General features: G+C 38.9%; 2 protein-coding genes across 3 annotated transcripts in view; one reads left to right on the plus strand and one right to left on the minus strand.

Annotated features, from left to right (window-relative positions):
• Nucleotides 1-13,265, minus strand: part of LOC115214760 (myosin regulatory light polypeptide 9) — an 88,942-nt gene extending 75,677 nt beyond the window's left edge. Inside the window, exon 1 of one of the 2 annotated variants that reach the window (XM_029783785.2) lies at nt 12,900-13,265. Coding sequence is in view for 1 of the 2 variants with exons in the window: in XM_036505619.1 (XP_036361512.1) it covers nt 11,174-11,376 (203 nt within the window). In the remaining variant the exon portion in view is untranslated. Of the gene's footprint in view, nt 1-11,173; nt 11,392-12,899 lie in introns of those variants that run through there. The other variant, XM_036505619.1, reaches the window with a different exon arrangement.
• Nucleotides 13,266-14,725: 1,460 nt separating this feature from the next.
• Nucleotides 14,726-20,443, plus strand: part of LOC115215010 (mediator of RNA polymerase II transcription subunit 23) — a 77,149-nt gene continuing 71,431 nt past the window's right edge. Inside the window, exons 1-2 of the mRNA XM_029784122.2 lie at nt 14,726-14,968; nt 19,614-19,727. Of these exons, the coding sequence (XP_029639982.1) occupies nt 14,909-14,968; nt 19,614-19,727 (174 nt within the window). The 5' untranslated portion in view covers nt 14,726-14,908. The remainder of the gene's footprint in view (nt 14,969-19,613; nt 19,728-20,443) is intronic.

Genomic DNA, 20,443 nt, shown 5'->3' on the forward strand with positions numbered 1-20,443 from the left:
TCCAACACTCATTCCTCAATACTTTAAATATTTATATTTTCATTTTCTCGACTTTGAATGCCCACTGGTCATTTGGTTGAGCTTCGCTCAAATGTTAAACTCTGCATGATTAATGCTTACTTGCACACTATAAAAGTCTCAGAGCAAACATCCACTAACAAAATGACATATACAATAAATTATCTATCCACAGGTCTCCCTACTGAGCTCAAGTGTACAAGTTTCTTATAAGAATGAAATAGAATACAGGATACTCAACACTATTAAACATAAACTGCACATACTACAGATATATTCATGACACACAAACTACAGATATAGTGATATCTAATAATTAAAAACATTAACTATTTAAGTGACTTAAAAGAAGATTGAAATTAATTCACTATTAAAATTCATTAAAGAAATAGGCAAATAAAAATAAACCTAATTTTTAGTCAAGAGTAAATACATTACATCAGTTATTCAAAGAAAGGGCATATATGTGGTTGTTCAGCTTGCAAGAAATAACCCTACTGTTTTTAAGAAGAAAAAAAAGCAAAAAAAAAAAACCCCAAAAAACACTTGATAATGTATCCCATAGCTTTAAAAAAGATGGTATTATTATGGACAGGACACTTTTAATCATAGATCTTTTCAATTATGATTGACATGGTGCTAAACAACAACAAACATCACAGTAGCATAACTCTTACGAAAAGTATTACTAAGCTTTACTATCCTATGGCATCACATTTAGAAAGTAGTAACTTACATGAACACAAAATAAATGGTTTCAACCCCAATAAAGTAGACAACAGATTCATACTTTACTGCAAGGACAATAATAAAGCAATCACTGAACCCAATGGAAGTATTTTAATGACAATACTTTTACAATAAATGCACTGAATTTAGTTATTATAGATGATTAAGTCAAAACCAGGGCACATCATTCCCTTAATATGTATAACAATATTACGGAAGATTTGGAAAGTTATTGCTTCCTATAATATTCTTCTGCCTTGGGGGTAAAAAGTACAATTTGAAGGTGGTGCACCAAAATGGTCTTCATTATGATGGCTCGCGGAAATTTAAAAAAAAACTTCGGACATTATAGTCTTATCTACATTATATATGAGGGCAAAAACAAAAAAAGATGGATTGCCATGGCTTGAAAACATTTAGCCAGATCCTGATCAAGGCTAACCAACAGCTAAATGCCAACATGTACATCATCAACACCTGAACATACTGAAACAAGAATAGAAGAAATAAAAGTCACAACCGCACCTGATATCAGCCTCCTTTACATAGGGGTAACTGATGAAGTATATGAATTTACTTGCCCATACAACAAATACCAACATTAGAGAAATCTGCCAACAACTCAACAGTTTGAGTATCATATTTTCATAGATACAAAACGATATTCGATAAAATAAGAACTAGAAGGCAGTACAGAAATTCTCAGTTAAATCATGGTTGGCCAATGGTAGAAGATTGCGAAAAACACCATGATTCAAATGATAAATTTTGTACTGAACAGACAGGCAGTAAGTAGAATGGAAGCTCCGGCTTTATGACAACACCAGAAGACAAAAATGCAGGTAAAAATTTAAAACTAAGTATTTAGAATGAATACTTGAATACTGAACACTTGAAAGGAAGACATTTGGAAAATAGTGGTATATTCGATGATATAAAATACTATACGTGGAATGCATAATTAAAGAGATATTTCATGTGGTGGTGCCACAGCATGGCCACAGTCAAACGATTGAAATAAGTAAAAAAAAAAATTAAATAAAGAATACTCATATCCTATGTAGCATGCAACAGATAAATAAATAGTTTCTAAAGCAAGCCTGAAAAACAATAAAACATTCCACAGTCACATTGTCAGCTTGCTGTGAAAGATATGCAATACATTTGTAGATACTTTGTGGGAGTGGTGTACATAGATTAGAGTAAGGGTGTGGTATATAAAGCTCCTAGCTTACCCCACTGAACAAAGGATACTGAACAATGTACAATGTCCAAGAGATGAGACATTTTGAGAGGATCCTTTATTAACTAGGTTAACACAAGTTATACTTACTAGCAGCATCTGACAAACACACCTTGAAAATACATATCCGGATTGCTACACTACAAATGCATGTCAAAATATGCAGAAAGGTTGCTAACAAGATATAGGCTTGATTTATTGGAGGCTACAGATTTGTGGGTTGCCTTTTGTTGTTTGACTGATTACCTGTTGGATGAAGGTCTGCTTGAATAGGGCTGATGTTGACCAAGGGCTAAACGACAACGAACATACTTCAGAAAAAAAAGGAGGGGGGGGGACTGGACCATCATCACATAAAACAAAGAAATATGGAAAAAAAAAACAAAACAGCGCAGGAGTGGCTGTGTGGTAAGTAGCTTGCTTACCAACCACATGGTTTCTGGTTCATTCCCACTGCATGGCACCTTGGGCAAGTGTCTTCTACTATAACCTCGGGCTGACCAAAGTCTTGTGAGTGGATTTGGTAGATGGAAACTGAAAGAAGCCCGTCGTATATATGTATATATATGTATGTGTGTGTATATGTTTGTGCGTCTGTGTTTGTCCCCCAACATTGCTTGACAAACCGATGGTGGTGTATCTACATCCCCGTAACTTAGCGGTTCTGCAAAAGAGACTGATAGAATAAGTACTAGGCTTAGAAAGAACAAGTCCTGGGGTTGATTTGCTCGACTAAAGGTGGTGCTCCAGCATGGCCACAGTCAAATGACTGAAACAAGTAAAAGAGTAAAAGAACAATGAATAACTCTTGCAGTGACCAAAGTGAGGAAGCAATGGATAAACTGCTTAGCATTTAAACTGGCCACATCCGGCCCAAATATTCTAGTGCTTCATGTTCAAACTGTCAAGATCTAGCCTCTTACACCGACCCAACAATGTCATTCTAAAAATATACAATTACATCATTGAAATCTCAAAGCCATAATATAATGCATTGCACCCATTGCACTCTCAGAGTGGTTGATGTTAGGAAGGGCATGCAGCAATAGAAACCATGCCAAATCAGGCTGGAGTCTGGTGCAGCCCCTCAGCTAACCAGCCCTGGTCAAACTATCCAACCCATGCCAGCATGGGCATTAAATCATGATGATGATGAATGAGAATAAATAAGCATTATATTTGACAGAGTAATCATCATCATCATCATTTAGCATCCGTTTTCCATGCTAGCATGGGTTGGAAGGTTCAACTGGGGTCTGTGAAGCCAGAAGGCTGCATCAGGCCCAGTCTGATCTGGCAGTGTTTCTATGGCTGGATGCCCTTCCTAACGCCAACCACTCCGCGAGTGTAGTGGGTGCTTTTTACGTACCACCCGCACAGGTGCCAGACGGAGCTGGCAAACGGCCACGAACGGATGGTGCTTTTACGTGCCACCGGCACGGGGGCCAGGCGAGGCTGGCAACGGACACGAACGGATGGTGCTTTTACGTGCCACCGGCATGGAGGCCAGCTGGGGCAGCGCTGGCAACGGCCACGAATGGATGGTGCTTTTTACGTGCCACCGGCACGAGGGCCAGGCGAGGCTGGCAACGGCCACGAACGACCATATATATAATCTGAATATTAAAGGGTTAAAAGGATGACGAAGGTGAAAAAAGGAAGAGAATTATAGACACTTTGGATGCAAAGTTAATGGGTCATATTGGCTTAAATAATTCAGCAACGATAAAACTTGAGTCAAGAGAATAACTTTTTAGACTATGTATGTTTATTTTCTCCATCTAAATTAAATGTCTTTTGCAAATGTTTTGCCTTTTCATTTTTACTTTAACCTATAACTTTTTTTGTTACTATTTTGTCAGTTGAAACCATGTGGCAAGCTATGGAACCTTACATAATGTCTATTTATATTTTTAGACAACTCCAAATAGATATTTTTCTCTTCCTTAATTTTTAAAAAATTTGTTATACATTAGTTTTATTATATGAATTTCATACACAGCTAACAGAGCAGAAATTAAAAGATCTGGCATGGGGTAATTTAGTTCATTTGAATCTTACAATACTAGCAGTAGTAGTAGTACTAGTAGTGGTGATGAGAGGGAGCATCACAAGTAAGATAAATTGAAGGTAGCTCAGGCAGAAAAGAAAAAAATATTCATAAAATGACTATATAAAAATATATATATATATATATGAAAAATAAAATACAAAATGGGACAACAAAACATCCAGATAAACGACACAAAAAAAACATGGACGGGTCATTCGAAGCCTTTTATCTTCAGTCAAGAACCGGATCATCCTCGAAATTTTGGCTGATTAATCTTGAGATTGCTCCATTCTGGCCAGCCCCAAGGAAAAACTAAGCTAAGAGCACTAGATTCCTTGGAAAAAAGCAACAAATGTATATGAAACAAAGACGGAAAAACAGACGATGTTACACGAATATAAATACAAGATACAGTAAAAAAACAATAATAATAATAATAACTGGACATAACAACAGGCGTCTTTCGACTGGGAACGAATTGAATTCAGCCTTACAGCAGAGGGAAGAATGTCGACGTGGCAGTGACCACAGTCAAACACAAAAGGGCTAGCAGTCGGCCAGTGGTCACGTGAGAAGAGAAGAGAGAGAATAGAAAAGTAGCTTCAATTTTCTAAGGTCGTTCTATTTTCCTCAATTGATCAAAAGACTAATTGAGTAAATCTATCAGTATTGTACCTCTAATGACTACTGGAGACAGCTGTAAGCCACATTTACTCCAATAAAGGAAAAATATGTAATGACCATTATTTGTATCTTGTTTCTTACACACACACACACACACATGAAGGGGTGCTGAAAAGTTCCTGGCTTTGGGAAAAAGAAAATAGAGGAGGATCAGTTACTGTATTTGATGGCCTATAAGACGCACTTTTTTTTTTCCTCCCAAAAATGGCTTAAAAAATCCCCCTGCATTCAATGTACTCAATGTAGGCTCAAAACTCGTGACTGATGGTAATCTATTTTACAAAAGTATAGCCTAGGCTAGGGTGCATCCTATGCACTAGTGTCTAATAGGCCATCAAATATAGTAATTATGATTTTATTCAACATATTTCCCTCTCAGATTCACACATTTATTGCAGTGGTTCTTCAATGTTTCTAAGCCCTGTAAAAGAACTCAGAAGATTGGGCCTCCAACCAGACCTTTCATGATATCCTTACAGCCAGGAATTTTTCAGCAACCCCTGTGTGCATATATATATATATATATATATGCCAGTGTCATGTAAAAGCACCTGTGCAGACACAACATAACATCATCTGTGCTGGTGCCATGTAAGAGCAGCCAATACACTCTGTAAAGTGGTTGGTGTTAGGAAGGGCATCCAGCAGTAGAAACTATACCAAAACAGATGACTGGTGCCTAATGTAGCCTTATGGCTTGCCAGCTCCTATTGAACCATCCAACCCAAGCCAGCATGGAAAAACAGATGTTAAATGAAGACAATGATGATCTATATAAAGAAATGAGTATTTTCTTATTACTGACAGTTAATTTCTTAAAAGATTAGTAAATAAACTATTAAAAAAACACCCATTTCTGAGCCCTTGTCTTTATCTCTGAGGTAATAGATAAAGTCTGCTGATCAACTTCTTCACCTGTCTCAAAAGTGTAATAGCTTATTTACTAATCCTTTAGTAAATAAAAGTGGAGGCGCAATGGCCCAGTGGTTAGGGCAGCGGACTCGCAGTCATAGGATTGCAGTTTCGATTCCCAGACCGGGTGTTGTGAGTGTTTATTGAGCGAAAACACCTAAAAGCTCCACGAGGCTCCGGCAGGGATGGTGGTGATCCCTGCTGTACTCTTTCACCACAACTTTCTCTCACTTTTACTTCCTGTTTCTGTTGTACCAGTATTTCAAAGGGCCGGCCTTGTCACTCTCTGTGTCACGCTGAATATCCCCGAGAACTACGTTAAGAGTGCACGTGTCTGTGGAGTGCTCAGCCACTTACACGTTAATTTCACGATCGGATCAACCGGAACCCTCGTCGTCGTGACCGACGGAGTGCTTCCATTCATCCAGTAAATAAAAATTTGGCTGTCAATGACAGAAGTACTTTGGAATGTTATAGCTCAAAGATTATTCAGAATTAAAGTGCAATGAGATTCACTATCTAATCCAATGATGGCAATGAAATGAAATAAACTTTGTAAAATTCAACTTGACACCATCTGAATCTTTAATAAGAACATAAATAACAGCTATAAATAATGAGTTGGTTAGAAAGAGAAATACACTATATGACAAATAGGGAAAGAGTTAAAAAAAAAAAAAACAGTGTAAATAGGAAAGAAATATTGGGAGAGCAAGGAAAGTGGAAGGCAGATAAGTACTGTCAGGTAAAATATATCATGTAAATATTGCAATGAATTCAAACCTATCCCGTTTTTTTCAATAACATAACCTTAAGCAAATGCCATTAAACAGCATTAAGTTATCAATCTAGTTTCAATTCATAGTCAGTGCCATTTCAGTTCAAGTAATTGAAGGGTTATAAAGTAATGTTCTTGTTTTTTAATAATCATGTGGCACGTAAAAAGCACCATCCGATCGTGGCCGTTTGCCAGCCTCGCCTGGCCTCTGTGCCGGTGGCACGTAAATAGCACCATCCGATCGTGGCCGTTGCCAGCCTCACCTGGCCTCTGTGCCGGTGGCACGTAAATAGCACCATCCGATCGTGGCTGTTTGCCAGCCTCGTCTGGCACCTGTGCCGGTGGCATGTAAAAAGCACCATCCGATTGTGGCCGTTTGCCAGCCGTGTCTGGCACCTGTGCCGGTGGCATGTAAAAAGCACCATCCGATTGTGGCCGTTTGCCAGCCCTGTCTGGCACCTGTGCCGGTGGCATGTAAAAAGCACCCACTACACTCATAGAGTGGTTGGCGTTAGGAATGGCATCCAGCCATAGAAACACTGCCAGATCAGACTGGGCCTGGTGCAGCCTTCTGGTTTCCCAGACCCAGTTGAACCGTCCAACCCATGCCAGCATGGAAAGCGGTGCTAAACGATGATGATGATGATGATCTTCAAGTAGATATAAATGGCCAAGTTGATAACACACAGGATTATTAACTAACAGGTTGTGCGTCCTATCAAGGAGGACAGGACACAAAAAAAAAGATCACAATTAAGTAATATCTTGTAAAGGATATTCAAAGTTTACTTTTTCTTATCTCAATGCAAATAGTTATGATTGATCTAGGATCATTGCTGAACATGTAAGACTGATAGGTATAACTATTACCAAACCAGATAGTAAGAACAGCTTCGCAGGTGCATACAAGCTCTATATAATATACTTTCCTTTTAATAACTGACACGCTTGAAAATACAATGCTGCAGGATATCAACTTGTAACCAGTGAGTAGAAACACAATCAGTTACATTCAATTCAAAATGAAAGCCATTTTTAAAGTATGTATGTCTGTCAACATGAACAAAGAGCCAAAAAAATGTAAAACTATGAATTGTAGAGTTTATTCAAAACTGTGAATTCACTGTTGCTTACTCTGAGTTTCGCATTGTTATTGTTGTGAGGAATGTATATTGGGAAACTCAGAGTTGCAACTAAGTGAAACTTCAGCTTCAAATAAATGACAACAGAAATATAAAATAAACTTTACATTACTGGGAGTTAAGACCTGAGAGACAAACAGAGCAACTAACTTCAGAACGACTAAAACTTAAGAACCGTGAGACAGCAAACTACATAGTTATGACCCCATTGTATCATGTTGAAATCTGTAATAATTATGGTTTATGGAGATGTTTAGATAAACATTTCATAAAATTCAGTGTGTTGCCTACAGACAACAAAACACCGGCTAGTGATGTGTGGGATATGGACGACTAAGTGAAAGTCGTTATAGTTTATAGCTTCAATTGCTGTGTTACTGTGGACACTTGCGCTGTAAGTGAATATCTGAGCGATACGTTACTGGGGAGTAAAAATTAGGTAAGGTCTTTACAAAAGAGTTTAAAAACCACAGATGACGTGAGAGGGAGAAGAGCTAAGAAGTATACCTAAAGTTTAGAGCAGTGGTTCTCAGTCACAGCTCCCAGGGCTATAAGCATCCTTCTGGCAGCCCCTGATGTTCTTCCCTCTATAGATATAATAAGTTTTTCTTTAATTGACTTGTATTTTACTTTGTTTTGGTGCAGCTCCCTAAAAAAATCCAGGTTTTGGATCCAGCCTGGATATTAAAAAGGCGGAGAATCACTGTTTTAGGGAAGAGTAGTACCAATCAATAACTATACTGAACAAGACACAATTTTAATTTGCTGTGCAAGAAATTGGGAGAGGACTTCTTCTAATAAGTTTATCACAAGGCACTGCTCTTGACTTTTACAATCCTTTCAAGACTGGTGAGATTAGTATGAATGATGCTTGGCCTGAACAACGACAGGAAGGAACTGGAGACCTGATCCAAATACTCATGTGGATTTTATTAGAGATGTCTGAGGACCATCTGGTTGTGTCAAACCAGGCAACATCTTAAGGCACATAAACTGGCAGTGTCTTAAGTGGCGGCGGGTGAGTGTTGTTGAGCTGCTGTTGTAGTGGCAGCAACAGAAGTTCAGCATTGCAACTCCAGTTGAAGTGACAAAACGGCTTCAAATGAAATTGAAATGGGATTTGAAATAACGGAAAACTTGGCTGGCCACGAGGACTAAACCTTTGGTAAACTCGCAGCAATTTGCATTCCATTTGAAAAAATTCATTATTGGAACCAATATTGTTTTCGATAGGGGATATCTCTCTTTTACTTGTTTCAATCATTTGACTGCGGCCATGCTGGAGCACCGCCTTTAGTCGAGCAAATCGACCCCGGGACTTATTCTTTGTAAGCCCAGTACTTATTCTATCGGTCTCTTTTACCGAACCGCTAAGTGACGGGGACGTAAACACACCAGCATCGGTTGTCAAGCAATGCTAAGGGGACAAACACAGACACACAAACATATACACACACACATATATATATATACACACATATACGACTGGCTTCTTTCAGTTTCCGTCTACCAAATCCACTCACAAGGCATTGGTTGGCCTGGGGCTATAGCAGAAGACACTTGCCCAAGATGCCACACAGTGGGACTGAACCCGGAACCATGTGGTTGGTTAGCAAGCTACTTACCACACAGCCACTCCTGCGCCTATATGCTATATTTCTTTTCTTAGATATGATCTAAAATGTTCCGGTGGATGGTAGCCACACTGAATCAGATGTATGGGCAGTTTATGCCTTTATATGTGTCTAGTTAGCACTGAAGTATTTTTTCCACTTGGAAAAGGAAACCTAGCCTCCTCTATACAATCTGTGCGTGGTTGCTTTGAAAGGCCAGGATTGTAAGTTTAACCGACTATAGGAAGTGTAACGGTTTTTATAGCATTTTGATCATAAGTAATAATAATGTAGTGTTGAGTGTTTGCTTCCTTCAGGACTGTGTGCATACATGTGATGTGTGCGTGTAGCTTCACACTCACTAAAGAATACACACGTTCACACACACACACACTCATCAAGTAAAAGTCCTAACTACTAAAAAAGCTCTGTTTGTAAATGACACAGTCCTGCACTTCCAAGAGACATTCATCATTTAGTCTGGACAGAAGCGAAAACAATAGCGATGTTAAGGCTGTGATAAACCCGTTCAGCACAAGTCGTGTGTGTGTGTGTACGTAACAACACGTAAAACAATGAACAAAGACCTAAATTATAAACACAAAGCGTTCAAATTTGAGAGAATGTAGGGAAGGTGGGGGGAATCAGGGTGAGGACAGAGGAAGATGATGAGACTAAGAGAAAACTGGAAGAAAGAGGTGGTATGGATTCGGTCAGTGATAAACAGAAGCAGGGAGACCCTGATTCATTCTAGGGGTAGCAGAATTGGACGACAGACCATCAAGCGATGCTCAGTCGTAGTGGTGATGATAATGAGGGAGGTAAAGGGGGGTTGGTAGACTGTACAGTGAAAGAAGACAAAGGGGTAAAGTAATGGTGTGGCAGTGTATGATTTCGTTCTATGGGGGACTCTATTGTGAGTCATGTAAGTGGTTACGTTATGGCGAAATAGTAGTGAGATACTGATGTCTTCGGAACTAAAACCCAGAGAGCCTTGACACATGGGTTAACTAACACTACAATGATGATAATACAATTGTCCCTCAAACTAACAGTCATAGCCTTGATATGAATTAACACGAATCTGTCGTTGTCCATCGGTGTTTAAAAGATTATAGAAAAGACAAAGAATAACACTATCCGGGAGATGTAGTCGTCAAACACTACTGCAATCTACTGGAAATCCTGTTCTGCACAGAACTCACACACCTACGTACAGACAAGTGAACACACACCCGCACTGTACTAAAACACTACTATGTGCTTAAATTATAATATACTGACACACCTTCGAACCTACACTCGTCATATCAACGTTAACACAAACCTCAATCATAGACAACTAGACACACACTGTGTGTGCCTCTCTCACACACATAGCATTCATACTTGAACATGTACAGACGTATAAACCAATATACTAAACAACGTGGTCGTTGTACGAATGACGGTTTGTTCAAGCGGTTAAGGTTCACACCCATATTCACAGATCTGTATAAGACGACAGTAACAATTTTCGAGACTATGCTATTAAATAACAGAGGTGTATGTATGTATGTGTCTGCCTGTCTCTATCTATCTATCTATCTATCTATCTACCTACCTACCTACCTACCTACCTACCCGAAGACAGACAGAGCCCGTCAGAATAACCTTAAAAACAAAACAAAAAAACAAAAGAGATTAGCTTTTAAAAAATGAGACGAGATTAAGCCAATACGCTTCTTAGTCATTAAACTTCTAGTTCGATCTTCGACATAAGCTAATGCATTTTCCTTTCAAATTCAATTACAATGTCAGTTGATACCGCAATTTTACACAAGGATAATGTGTGTGTGTGAATATATATATATATATATATATACACACACATATATATATATATTATTAAAGCAAATTATTCACTAGTTATTCTTTTCCTGTGATTTCTCCCTATTCTGTATTGTCTTGGAGTTAGTTTCACATCGTAAAAAGAAAGAAAAAAATATATAGAAATCTTACACTAGACATACGGCCTCAGATTTACAAAGGATTAATGCGATGATATTACATTCATGACTTGTTCTTTCTGGAGCATAAAAAACAAATAAAGTGAATATTACTGAACATGACGACCAAAATCGTTTGAGACACGAACGCTTGGAGATCCTGGTTCGCGTCTTGTTAGTGACGTGTGTGCACGGGGTACACAAGGACCGAGACATTAATTCAACATCACTGCCAAAATACACACCACATGAGATCGAAATATTGTGGTTAGGAGCAATGACAACTTTTATATATTTTGTTTAACTTCGAGTCAGCCCTGATCGATCTACGATCAAGTGTTTTGGGTTTGGACAGTCATGTCTTTTCAGAAAAATCAATGTGTCCTTTTTTTTTTTTTAAAGGGGGGCAAAAATCTCTGTAGGACGTGATTTAAGAAGATTTAGTGATTATTTCTAGGAGATCGAGTGACTGTACAGAGGCTTGCTTTTAAGTTTTAGTCAGATAAGGCCAAACACATGAATCACACTGAAAAACAGGAAGAGCTATAAAAAAATAAAAAAATCCGACATTTTCATTAGGTGTTTACTGATGCATGAACACACACTATATATACATGCATATACACACACACATATATACATATATATATATATATATATAAACAGATAGGCTATTGTGAGATGATCACAATATTGGTTTTGATCACCCGATCGAATTTGCTCGTTACCGATTCTCAATTAATCGATCGACCTTCGAAATAATCCGAATTCACACACCCACATACGTTAGTCACAAACGATTTCTTAAGGCGCACGTAATACTCTCATGAAGTATCGTCCTTTACAGATGAGATACATACAAAGACCTTGCTAAATTAGATATACATTGACAGGCGACAGGTCATATGGACACTGACAATCTATCATTCTCTCTATGCATCATTATAATTAGTGACACGTGCACCGATTAATTTTTCAGTATACAGACATAGAAATTAATAAGGGGGTTCAGCTTCAAAAATAATTTTCAAGCACACCGAGCGCCTGTTCGTGTGTATCGAAAGTGACCACACCTTTAACAAACTATTCAGTTTCGGACAGTGATGACCACCACCATAGAGATAGATTTATAGATAAGAGGGCGCGCGTACACACAAACTGGTATACAAGAGATAGACATAAAACAGACATGACAATCATATTTATATATAACTAGCAGTATCGCCCGGCGTTAATCGGGTTTGTAAGGGAAATAACTATATAAGCATTTTTAGAGAGTTATAGCCAAAAAATAGCAAAAAAATGGGAAAAAAATGATGGTAATTTTTTTTTTAATCGTTGACTCGTAGACATTTTTAGAGAGTTACTTCCCTATATAATAGCGAAAAAATGCATTAAAAATGGGAAAAAATGATGGTAAATTTTTTTTTTATTGTAGACTCATCGTAGACGCACGCTAATACCCAGAAGGGCTCGATATGAATCACGACTATAAGATACCTGGTTTTGGTTAAACTGCACCGCAAAATGTGGGAGTAGTTAGGAATCTAAATCGTAGGAGACAGACACTCACACAACCTCACTTTTATATATAAAGATTAGAGACACCCAGAGCCTTACACACAGAAATAAATACTTAATTACGTCCTTACAAAGAAAAGATCGCAATTTTATAAATACAGACATTCTTATTATTTAACATTTTTGGTCTTAATCAAATGACAACAATAAAATCTTACCTTAGTTTTTATGAAAACTTTCTGACAGAAACAGTAATTAGTAAATACAAAGAGGGAAGGAGAGAATTTTCAATAATCTCCTGGAGCACCGGCAGCTATTTTTTTTTGTTATTTTCAAAAATCTGAATGTTTTGTTTTTAAATTATCATAACAACTGTGATTAGTTATCCTTCTTTTTCTCGTTGTTTGATTGATTATAGCTGTTGTTTCCCTGTAAACGTCTGGCTTCTCTAAATGTTGCCTTGCCCTCGACGACCACCTGCTCCGCTTTAATTTCGACTTGACATCAAAACCGAACAAAACTCCACTCAAATTGCCTACCCACGCATGCGCAACGCACCAAAAAGTAATTCGCTCTTCCGTGTGTTGAGAGAGAAATTGTTTTTTCTCTCTCCCCCTCTCTCTCTGACTCTATCTCTTTCTATTTCTCTCTCTCCCCTTCTCTCTCTGACTCATCTGTTTCTATTTCTCTCTCTCCTCTTCTGTCTTTGACTCTATCTGTTTCTATCTCTCTCTCTCCCCTTCTCTCTTTGATTCTATCTGTTTCTATTTCTCTCTCTTCCCTTCTCTCTCTTCCACTCCTTTCTATTTCTCTCTCTCCCCTTCTCTCTTTGACTCTATCTGTTTCTATTTCTCTCTTTCACTCTATCTGTTTCTATTTCTCTCTCTCCCCTTCTCTCTTTCACTCTATCTGTTTCTATTTCTCTCTCTCCCCTTCTCTCTTTCACTCTATCTGTTTCTATTTCTCTCTCTCTCCCCCTCTGTCTCTGACTCTATCTGTTTCTATTTCTCTCTCTCCCCTTCTCTCTTTTATTCTATCTCTTTCTATTTCTCTCTCTCCCCTTCTCTCTTTGACTTTATCTGTTTCTATTTCTCTCTCTCCCCTTCTCTCTTTCACTCTATCTGTTTCTATTTCTCTCTCTCCCCTTCTCTCTTTCACTCTATCTGTTTCTATTTCTCTCTCCCCCTCTCTGTCTCTGACTTTATCTGTTTCTATTTCTCTCTCTCCCCTTCTCTCTTTTACTCTATCTCTTTCTATTCTCTCTCTCCCTTTCTCTGTCTCTGACTCTATCTGTTTCTATTTCTCTCTCTCCCCTTCTCTCTTTTACTCTATTTCTTTCTATTTCTCTCTCTCCCTTTCCGTTTTCTCTCCGCGCCCCTCACTTTTTCTGTTTTTTCTTTATTTTGTTCCCTTCTTTCTTTCAAACTTCTTTCTTTTCCTCTATTTCTCATTTGGTTTCCCCCTCTAGCTATTTCTCTCTCTCTCTCTCTCGCATTCTAATTTTACAACACCCTCTCTATCTATGAGTTTCTTTCTCTGTTATCTTTTCTCTCTCTCTCTTTCCCTCCCTATAATTCTAATTTTACAACACCCTCTCTATCTTTGAGTTTCTTTCTCTTATCTTTTCTCTCTCTCTCTCCCTCCCTATAATTCTAATTTAACCACACCCTCTCAGTCTTTCTCCTTCTCTATTTTCTTTCTCTCCCCACCCGTTCTTATCCTATCCCGTCTTCGACCCTTAATTTTCTTAGGTTATCATTTTCTCCTACAACTTTCCCCCACAGTCTCACTTCAACTTCCACTATTTCATTTATAACGAACTCTTACCGTTTACTAATTACCCACTTCACTATCTTCATCACACACAAAAAAAAAAGACTTTACTGTTTAAATTTAAATCAACCCTTACTAAATATTTTTTCACTTTATTATATAGTTTATAATTAATAAAAAGAAAAAAGAATGAACATAAATTAATTAATTTTTTCGGGGGTCTTATTTTGAATACTATTACTTCCGAATACGAAACTGACGCCGGTTAAATGCATAGGAACCGAAATTAAACACCAATGCGCATCATGGACGTTGGAGGAGAGACGAAAGCATGAGACGATGTTTAGAATTCATTATTTAATATAGATTTAGTCATTCGATATTTCTTAAAAGTGTTTTTTTTACACTAACTCTCGGTCTTGTGTATGATCAGTAAAAAGAAAACGGGTCAAAAATGAGTCAAACAACAGCAGATATGGAACGGAAAGTCAGTAAAATTGTTACTGATATCATGGTAAGAAGCGAACCTTTGTTGTTGATAGGGAAAATGCAATACTAAAAGTGAATGCACCAAGATGTATGTAAAGGAGTTGGAAATATATACTTTGCGTTGCTTGTCCTTTGTGTTCTCATTATGTTTAATTTCTCAGTATATATACACTCGTTTATACATACGGTGTTTGCATGTTTTATACATACATATATATATATATATATATATATATATGTAAATATATAAATACATACATATATATGTATATAAATATAAATACACATATATATATATGGAGTCGCTATGTGGTAAGTACTGCGCGGCACCTTGGCAAGTGTCTTCAACTACAGCCTTATGCCGACCAAAGCCTTGTAAGTGGATTTGGTAAGAAGCCTGTTGTGTGTGTGTGTATATATATATATATATATATATATATGTGTGTGTTTGTGTATCTGTCCCCGCAGTATCGCTTAACCGATGCTGGTGTGTTTATGTCCCCGTAACTTAGCGGTTTGGCAAAACAGACTGATAGAATAAGTTCTGGGCTTATACAGAATAAGTCCTGGGGTAAATTTGTTCGACTAAAGGCGGTGCTCCAGCATAGCCGCAATCACATGACGGAAACAAATAAAAGAATATATATAAACATATCGTTTAACGTTCGTTTTCCATGGTGGCATAGGTTGGACGGTTTGACTGAGGTCTGGAGAGCCAGCTGTTGCACTAGGCTCCAAACTGATCTGGAAACATTTCTACAGCTGGATGCCCTTCCTAATGCTAACCACTTCGAGAGTGTAGTGGGTGCTCTTTACATGCCACCGACACAGGAACCAGCCAGGGGGCACTGGCATCGACCACGTTTGGATGGTGCTTTTTATATGCCATCAGCATGGAAGAAATGTATATGTGTGTATATATATATATATATATAGAGAGAGAGAGAGAGAGAAGTAATGGTGTCAGGTAATGCTGAATAAGTACTAAGTACTAGTTAAGTTCCAGGTTCAGTGATTATGCGAATAAGGGGTCCAACTTAGGTCATATATCAGTGTGTGTATATAAAAATTTTTTTCCGTAATGTGATAACAAACCAAGGCTGTGTAGATTTTGGAACATTTATAAATAGGTCTTTTAGCTGTTTCTAGGATATTATATCCCTTCATCGGAGATGGTGGGAGAAGATGGTTAAGCAATAGTTAATATTTCGTTTTTGGATTTGGTTTGCAAGATTCTTTATATGAGTTTGTGTGTTGAAACATATTCTGTAGTGTCTGGGGAGAGTAATTTTCTTGTTGTGCCTTATAATGTAATAAACTCACCGGTAAAATTTTCACTTATTTTTATTTTCCTAAAATTTTCGTTGCGTCTTGCAGCCTTTTCAATAGTCTTGACTCTGTCCGTTATTTACAATGTGTTAAATATGTGGAAATTTTACCGGTAAGTGTGTTACATAGTGTAAGCTATGGATACATAAGAGGTACAGCAATATCAAAGGGAGGCTAACTAGGAAGATAGTTTTTGTATGTGGCAGATGCTCAGGAGCAGTAAACACTAAAAATGCACAGAGATCAACTTCTGCCACATTCCAGGGAGAAAAGCTAGTAGTCATCATCATTGTTCGACCATGATCGAGACAATGGAATTTACCATGCTACGCCAGACTTCACGGTCCATCATGGCATTACGGAGGTCCTGTTGCTGGATGCCTGTATCCCTGGAGATTACATCAGGGTAGGAGAGTGTGCGCCCTCAGGTATTGCGAGTAGATGGCTTCCAGAGGAGAAGAGTAGAAATTACCTCTTTTTCAGCTCTACAACAATGTCCAGCAAACTGGACTCTCCTACCTTTCACAAGAGATGACACAGGTGGTAGTTTCCCATATATTTGCATTTTGGTTGGATGGCGCTTCCACGAGAGATTTTGAGCTCTCATAAGGAGGCGAGTGTAGGTTCCATCCAACCACCTCTCAAGCTTCTTTGATAACGTCCAGGTTTCTGAGCCATATAGTAGAATTGGTTCGACTGTGGCTTTGAAGATTTCAAGTTTGAAGTCTCTACTTAGATTTGATGACCAGATCTTATGCATGTCATTACAGGCTGACCAGGCCATACCCTTTCTAGTTAGAAAATCTTTTCCAGATGATGATATGTATAACCCAAGATATTTGTAATCAGAAACCATATTTAAGAGCGCACTGTTGAGAGTATGGATGATGCAATCACTGTTGGACAGGCACTTGTTTGCATATTCAGTCTTGGCTTCATTGAGGTAAAGACCTACACAATTTGAGGTTTGTTCGAGAGATTGCAAAAGAGACTGGGCATTGGAGAGAGAATCACTGATAAGAGCGATGTCGTCAGCAAAGTCAGTGTCTGTCAAGTATCAAGCTGGGTGTCTGGAACTTCTTTTTGGTTTTATTTCAAAGCCCTTGCCAGAGAGAGTATCAACTGACATACGTAGCACATAGTCAACGACAATGATGAAAAGAAATGGGGCGAGTGTGTCTCCCTGCAGTATTCCGGCTTTGATTAGGTGACCAAGTCAGTTGTGGGGGAGGGTGCGCTGAAAGTGTAGCTGCTAGAATAAGAATAGCCTGGGCAAAGTTCAGAGCTCTCTTACCTCTGCTGGTGACAAAGGCCTCTCGCTCAGAGTAAAAGGCAGACTGTATGACATATGTATGAACAGCTATGTTACATGGCAGTAAAACATGGGCCATGACTGCTGAGAACATGCGTAAGCTCACAAGGAATGAAGCCAGTATGCTCTGCTGGATGTGTAATGTCAGTGTGCATACTCGACAGAGTGTAAGTACTGTGAGAGAAAAGTTGGACCTAAGAAGCATTAGTTGTGGTGTACAAGAGAGACGATTGCGCTGATATGGTCATGTGGCGAGAATGGATGAGGATAGCTGTGTGAAAAAGTGCCACACCCTAGCGGTTGAAGGAACCTGTGGAGAGGTAGACCTGGGATGAGGTGGTGAAGCATGACCTTCGAACATTAGGCCTCACCGAGGCAATGACTAGTGACCGAATCCTTTGGAAATATGCTGTGCGTGAGAAGACCCGGTAAGACAAGTGAGATCATAACCTGTGGCCTTTACCAAGGGTGTAGCCAGCCCACTTATGTGTACCTTTCCTTCTTTGGACACAAAACTCTGCTTGCGAAGACCTGTTGAGGCAAGTGAAATCGAAATCGAACCAAATTTGACGACTGGCACCCATTCCAAACTTCCTTCATTGGACACTAAACTCTGCTTGCGAAGACATGTTGGGGCAAGTGAAATTGAAATTGAACCAAATTCAATGATTGGCACCCGTGCCAGTGGAGCGCTGACAGCTCCATCCAAGCGAAATCACTGCCAGAGCAGCTGACTGGCTTGTAAAAAGCTCCATTTGAGCATGATCGTTAACAGCATCGCCTTACTGGCACTTGAACGAAACATTCGAGCGAGGTCGTTGCCAGTGCAGGTGGCATGTATAAAACATCATTTCAGTGTGGCTGTTGCCACTACTGCCAGACTGGCCCTCATGTCGGTGGCACGTAAAAGCACCCAATACACTCTTGGAGTGGTTGGCGTTAGGAAGGGCATCCAGCTGTAGAAACTCTACCTGATCAGATTGGAGCCTGGTGCAGCCATCTGGTTCCCCAGTCCTCAGTCAAATCATCCAACCCATGCTAGCATGGAAAGCGGATGTTAAATGATGATGATGATATATATATATATAAATTATTATTATTGACTTGCACTATGACCCGAACGGATGAAAGGCAAAGTCGACCTCGGCGGAATTTGAACTCAGAACATAGCGGCAGACGAAATACTGCTACGCATTTCGCCCGGCGTGCTAACGTTTCTGCCAGCTTGCTGTCTTGAAGGTCCACCACCATTGCTTTTACCACCTGATCACTCCCACCCTCTCTTTTAACGTGTGAGTTGTCATGTAGCTCCTCAACAACAAGACATTTATTCGGTTCTGGCTCTTTTCTTTCATGCTTTGCTCCTCTCCATTCCTTTCTCCTTGCATAAAATTGCACCGCCTCTTAGCATTTGTAGTGTTGCAAGCTGCTAGTGGTGCAAAGAAAAGCCCCTAGTACATGCTGTACAGTGATTGGCATTAGGAAGGCAATCCAGCTGTAGAAGCCATACTTGGAGCATGATGCAATGTCCATGGGCTTATTGGATCTTGACAAACCATTCAACCTGTGCTGGCATGGCACATGGATGTAAAATAATGATGGTTTTGATAATGATGAAGATGACGTGTGTGTGTGTGTGTGTGCATATGCCTTATGGTATTCATTTCAGCTCTTTGTATGTGCTTTGATTTCAAATCTCATTGAGGTCAGTTTTACCTTTCATTTTTAAGGTGGATCAAATAATGTACTAATCCAGGTTGATATATTGATGGAATTGTTACACTCTGCCAGTCAAAATGCATTTTATGATTTGTTCTTGCTCTTTGATTTTGAGTTGTAGTCTGATAGATTCAATTTTTACCACATAGTTCAACTAGTACCACATAGTCTCTGGATATCTTCCTCTCTCCTGCCAATCTCAGAAGTCCTGATTAAATAAATAATCAATCTTACCTCTCCGATCAAACTGGACATAAATCCTACCAGGAAACTGAAAACCATAAAGTATGAATGTTTTTCTTTTTTGCAGACGGAAGAGACCATTGATGCTTTTTGCAGCACTATGATCCACACCGATGACTTAAAAAAGATTAAGAAAGACCATTTTGAAAAATTGAAAAAGATCTGGTGTTCATGCCCTCAAGTAAGTAGTGTTTAGGTTTTTGAGATGATGACCTCTGTTTGCTATATAACTTTTTGCATTAAAACATGGAGTTACCCCCCCGTTTGGTTTAATTCCATCTTTCACTTGTTAGTCTTTGGACTGCAGTTATTCTGAGGCACTTCTCTGAGAGATTTAGTTGAACAAACTGACCCCAGAACATTTATTGTTAAGTCTGGTATTTATTTAGTTGGTTACTTCTGCACCAGTTGTGTGGTAGAAACTCAAAGACACACACACACACACATATATATATACAGTGGATGTAAAATGATGATGATAAACTGTACTACACCACTGAGACCCCCTTCGGTCACGACACTGATCATGGGATTGCACCTAGAAAGTTACCCTCCCAGGCACAAGTCCGGGCAAGGTTGTTTATGGAAGAGCCACAGTTGCCCATTTCTACAGCTGAGTGAACTGGAGCAATGTGAAATAAAGTGTCTTGCTCAAGAACACGACATGCAGCCCGGTCCGGGATTCGAGCTCACAACCACATGATCATAAGCTCGATGCTCTAACCACTGAGCCATGCGCCTTCTAGCCTTGATTATACTACACCACTGCATTGATTATGAAAGAGATGAGATGATAAAATATTGGACATCCTGCTAATACTTCAGGTTCAAATTTCACATAGATGTCAGGAGTAGCGAGAATACTACCTGTGCAATAGACTGATATCCTACCCAGGA

The sequence above is a fragment of the Octopus sinensis genome, linkage group LG8 (assembly GCF_006345805.1).
Source record: "Octopus sinensis linkage group LG8, ASM634580v1, whole genome shotgun sequence".
NCBI classification, from domain to species: Eukaryota; Metazoa; Mollusca; class Cephalopoda; order Octopoda; family Octopodidae; genus Octopus; species Octopus sinensis.